Here is a 5,165-nt window from a genome sequence, read left to right on the forward strand (position 1 = left end):
GGGCCTGCCTGATGTGGGGAAAGATTGGAACCTTTCCCGAGTTTTGCTCCAACCGCCCCGGGATGAGGCTGGAATTCCAACTGGAGGAGAGATGGAGCTGCCGGGAGCAGCCGGGAATTCCCGCCTGGGGCCATTCCCAGAGCCTGGGCATGGAGACCAATCCGGGAATCTCCAAGGAATTAATGGGATTTATTTCCGGGAATTCCTGCATCTCCGAACTATCCTGGATCAGGCTCTTTCCAGGCCATTCCATGGCATTTTCCCACCATTCCATGGCATTTCCCCACCATTCCATGGTATTTTCCCAGCACTTTTCCCATCTGCAGCTTCCCTCCAGGATTTTCCTCCCCTTTTTCCGTGCAGTTTCTGGGAGTCGGTCGCCCTCCCCGGGATGGGTCAATCCAGGAATTCCAGGTGGGAATCCAGGAATTGTAAATCCACACCTTGGCCGTTCCTGGGATGAAGTAGAGCAGTGGATCCCAAGAGTTTTTCCTGCTTTCCCTCGGAAAAAAAAAAGGGAGCAGCGGCTCCCAGGGATGAACCCCTCCCGAATTCTGCTCCTGGATGAGTTCAGTGCTTAAAAAAGGGGGAAAATCCTTTTTTTTCCTGCTTTTCCAAGCACTCCAACCTATCCCAGCCACTCCTTTCCGGGGGGAAAAGCTCCGATTCCAATTGTTTTCCACAAGAACGTTGGGATCAGGCTCATTTTTATTCTGTGGAGGACACGGAGGGACTTGGATGGAATTTTGTTTTATCTTTGCTGTGGGAAGAGAAGGAAAAAAAAAAAAAAGGGGAAAAAAAGGAGATTTTTATTTTTTTTCCTTTTTTCCCTTCGGAGCTGCAGGATTTGATCCCAATTTATCCTGACGGGAAGAGAAATCCCTGCGAGGCCGATCGGGATTTGCGGCACGGCTGAGCCGCTGTGAAATCCGTCCCTGAGGGCGCTGCCAGAGCCATCCCTGCCTCGGGAAAAGCTTGGATTTGTCACCTGGAATTAAATCCCAGGAGTGTGGATGATGCTGATCCCGCTGAAAGCCGGGATGGACCCAAGGCCCTGCTCGCAGCTTGGGAAAGCCACGCCCAAATCCCGCTAAAATGGGGATAAATGGGCAAAAATCCCACTTTTTTTGTTTTTACCTGGTGCCTTCAACTGCCCTGGGAGCAGGGAAAACTTGGGAATGCTGGTGCTGGAGATGCAGGGAACTGGATTGGATCATGGAATGGTTTGGGTTGGACGGGATCTTAAATCCCTTCCCCTATCCCAGGCTGCTCCCACCTGGCCTTGGGAACTTCCAAGGGATCCAGCTCCTCTGGGAATTCCATCCCAGCCCCTCCCCGCCCTCACAGGCAGGAATTCCCTCCCATTATCCCAATTAATGATCTCCCATTATCCCTGTGTCCTGGGAATCCATTCCCTGCTGTCCCAGGGGAATGGGGCTGATTCCAAAGCCCTTTTCCAGGCTGATTCCAAAGCCCTTTTCCAGGCAGAACGGGATTTTTCAGGAGTTTCCAGGTGCCACAGCTTCCCTGGGAATTCCACCCCTGCCCCTTCCCACCCTCCCAGCCAGGGATTTCTCCCCAGAATCCCAATCCAACCCCAAATCCCTTGGCGTGGGAATCCCTCCCCCTTCACCCCGGTGTTCCAGGATTGTCCAGCTCCACGTCTCCCCCTCTCCCTGTTTTTTCCCTGCAGTTTTCCTGCTGTGGAGGGGACGAATTCCGGGATTGGGAAGTGAACCAGTACCACTCCTGCAATGGCAGCGGGGCCCTGGCCTGCGGGGTGCCCCATCCCTGCTGCATCCGCAGGGTGAGGTCCCAGGGTGTGGAAAATCCCCTAATTCCAGGGAAAACCTCCTCTTCCGGCCGGTTTTTCCCACGTCGAGGGGTTTCCGCTTCACGACGTTCCCACTTGGAAAACGGTTTGAGGGAATCTCGGCGTGAGAGGACGAAGGAGCTGGAATGGGAATGTTCATTTATGGGTTGCTCTGGGATTTTGCTGGGATCGCGGAGGCCGAATCCCGGGATAACGGTGGTTGTGCCACGGCGAGGGGTTGCTGGAAAGGCCGAGGTTTGCAGCTGTGGGATGTAAAAGGGTTGGGAAAGGGATCAGGAGGAAAAAATGGCAGCAGCTTGGGAGGACTCGGGAATGTTCCCCTGGAGAAGGGAAGGATCCAGGGAGAGCTTCCAGAACATTCCAGGGCCTGAAGGGGCTCTGGGAGAGCTGGAGAGGGACTGGGGACAAGGCATGGAGGGACAGGACACAGGGAACGGCTTCCCAGTGGGAAAGGGGAGATTGAAATGGGATCTTGGGAAGGAATGAGGGTGGGGAGGGGCTGGGCTGGAATTCCCAGAGCAGCTGGGGCTGCCCCTGGATCCCCGGGAGGGGCCAGGGGCCGGGGAGCCATCTGGGATAAGGAAAGGTGTCCCCGAGGGTGGCCCTGGGTGGGATTTAAGGTCCATCCCAGGATTTTGGGATCTGGCTCGGCTCCATCCCAATGTGGATCCTCCCCCAGTTCCTTTCCCATCCAGACACTGCAGGGTTTAGAAGTTTTTGGGATCCTGTTCCCGGCTCCCAACGAGGGATTTTTGGGGAATGAGGGGATTTTTGAGGAATTTGCTGCCGGCAGGGCTGGGAGGGCTTTGCCCAAGGATCCCTCGGGGCTGGGGTCGGGAAAAGCCTCAATTCCAAGCCCCGGACGGAGCCGGGCTCCGAAGGGGAGCAGAGCTCCAGAGCCAGGAGCTTCTCCTGGATGGAATTCCCACATCCAAACCCCCCCCGCCCAGCAGGGATTTTTGGCCAAGCGCTCCGAGCCCGGATTGTTCGATCCAACCCCTCTCCTGCACAGAATCCTTCCGAGGATAAAACCTCAAGATCCCGGAAAAAACCTCCAAATATCCCGATTGTGCTGGAAAGCTCCCGAAAAAGGCTCAGCCGAGCTCCTCCCGGCAGCAAAACCCCCCGGAGCTTCGGATCTCCGGGAATGTCAGCGCCGGATCCGAGCCTTGGCCGTGCTCGAGGATGCGATGATGGAATTTTCCTCATTCCTCATCAATCCTTCATTGTTTGGGGCTTTTTTTTAATGGCAAAAGAAGGAAATGTGAAGGGGTTTAATGATCAGCGCGGGCCTGATATGCAAATGAGATGCAGATTAGAGATCCTCTCTAATCAGGGCCTTGATTAACGAACCCTGAGGCTCCTGGAGATGGAGTTAGGAATTCCTGCGGTGAGGATGGGCTGCAGGGAGCCGAGGGCTTTTTGCCGAGTTCTTACATTCCCATGGGGGTTTTTTTGGGACGATTTGGCAAAGAAAAACCTCGGCAGGGGGAGGGAAAATTCCCGTTAATCCAGAGGGGGTGGATTCAGGAAACTTTTTGGGGAATGATCGAGGCCAGGTTGGAGCAGCCTGGGACAGTGGGAGGTGTCCCTGTCCCTCCAGCCCCTGTCCCCAGTCCCTCTCCAGCTCTCCCGGAGCCCCTTCAGGCCCTGGAATGTTCTGGAAGCTCTCCCTGGATCCTTCCCTTCTCCAGGGGAACATTCCCAGCTCTCCCAGCCCGGAGAATCCCAGAATCCTGGAATGCTCTGGGTTGGGATGTGCCCTAAGGACCCCTCAGCCCCAGCCAGGGCCCTCCCAGAGTCCGAGGGAGTGGCGGTGGCCGGGAGGACCCCTGTGCTGGGCACCTCAGGAATTCCTGATTTTCCTTTGGATTTCTGCTGTTTTCCCGTAGCCTTTCCCAGGATGAATCCGTTCCCGTTCTCGTTCCCAGGTGCCCGGGGGAGTGGTGAACACCCTGTGTGGGTACCGGACCCTGGACAAGGAGGTGACGTTGGGTTTTTTGGGAATCCTCTGCTCCTTCTTCCCCAAATCCCAAAACCCAAACGCTCGCCGCAGGAATTCCCGTTCCCAAGCAAGGCTGGGATGCAGCTGCTCCAAACGCGGTTTTGCTGCTTTTCCCTGGGATTTTGGGGCATTTTTGGCTCCTCCTTTATCCCATTCCCAACCCACGCCATCCCTGTGAGCCCTTTTGGGCTCAGCCCTGGGAATTGCTGGGCTGGGTTTGGGGGTTGGGGATTTGGGGATTTGGGGTTTGGGGGTTGGGGGTTGGGATTTGGGGGTTTGGGGTTGAGGATTTGGAGTTGGGGATTTGGAGTTGGGGGTTTGGGGTTGGGATTTGGAGTTGGGGATTTGGGGTTGGGATTTGGGGGTTTGGGAGCAGCAGGGTCTGTGGAGTTTGGGGTCACTGAACCAGCCCCAAACTCAGCAGAGTTTAAACTTAAAGGCAGCTTTAAACTGAACTTAACTTAGGACTGACATTAAACTTAGCACAGGAACAGCTCTCGACAGAGCTTAAACTCAACAGAGCTTAAATTTAACAGAGCTTAAACTCAACAGAACTTCACAGAATTTAAACTTGGCAGAACTTAAACTCAACTGAGCTTAAACCCAGCAGGACTTAAACTTAAACTTAACAGGACTTAAACTTAACAGGACTTAAACTTAACAGGACTTAAACTTAACAGGACTTAAACTTAATTAACAGGACTTAAACTTAATTAACAGGACTTAAACTTAATTAACAGGACTTAAACCCAGCAGGACTTAAACCCAGCAGTGCCTTAAACACTGAAGTTAATTCTAGGTTTAAGAAGTCGAACAGAGCCAGTTCACGCAGGATTCCCCCAGCCCAGCAGCCGCCCACGGGCCTGAATCCCTCCCAGCCCCCTTGAGTCCAGGGCAGCATTCCCAGGACGTTTCCTATGGAATATTCACCCTCACACACGCTCACGGACAGAGAGTCTGGGCAAGGTTCCTGTGGGAGATTCCCGGGAATCCAGAGGGATTCCCGCTTGGAATGACTTTGGATCTTCCCAGCGGCTGGAGAACAGAGCTCAGGGAGTGGCGGGATCAGCCCAGGATCTGTCCAGGGATCCCCCAAGTGCAGAAATGTGGGAATTCCCAGCAGAAATGTGGGAATTCCCAGCTCGGAGAGGCCCCAGCAGAGGGAATTTGATGGTCCAGAGTCTCACTCAGGGCCCCAAAAGTTGGGATTTAACCCCAACAACGCCTGGACCTCGGCTCCGGAACTTCCTTTGGAAGTGCGAGAACAGAAATCTCCTCCCCTCCGAGATTTTTTTTGGGCCAGGAAATCCCAATCCCAGGCTGTTC

The 5,165-nt window shown here is 54.4% G+C and overlaps 1 protein-coding gene across 1 annotated transcript in view; it reads left to right on the forward strand.

Annotated features, from left to right (window-relative positions):
- Nucleotides 1-5,165, forward strand: part of LOC103622617 — a 24,965-nt gene that overhangs the window by 11,927 nt on the left and 7,873 nt on the right. The window contains exons 5-6 of the mRNA XM_017744677.1: nucleotides 1,694-1,807; nucleotides 3,766-4,013. Of these exons, the coding sequence (XP_017600166.1) occupies nucleotides 1,694-1,807; nucleotides 3,766-4,013 (362 nt within the window). The remainder of the gene's footprint in view (nucleotides 1-1,693; nucleotides 1,808-3,765; nucleotides 4,014-5,165) is intronic.

Source organism: Corvus brachyrhynchos, unplaced genomic scaffold, assembly GCF_000691975.1.
Source record: "Corvus brachyrhynchos isolate BGI_N302 unplaced genomic scaffold, ASM69197v1 scaffold119, whole genome shotgun sequence".
Taxonomy (NCBI): domain Eukaryota; kingdom Metazoa; phylum Chordata; class Aves; order Passeriformes; family Corvidae; genus Corvus; species Corvus brachyrhynchos.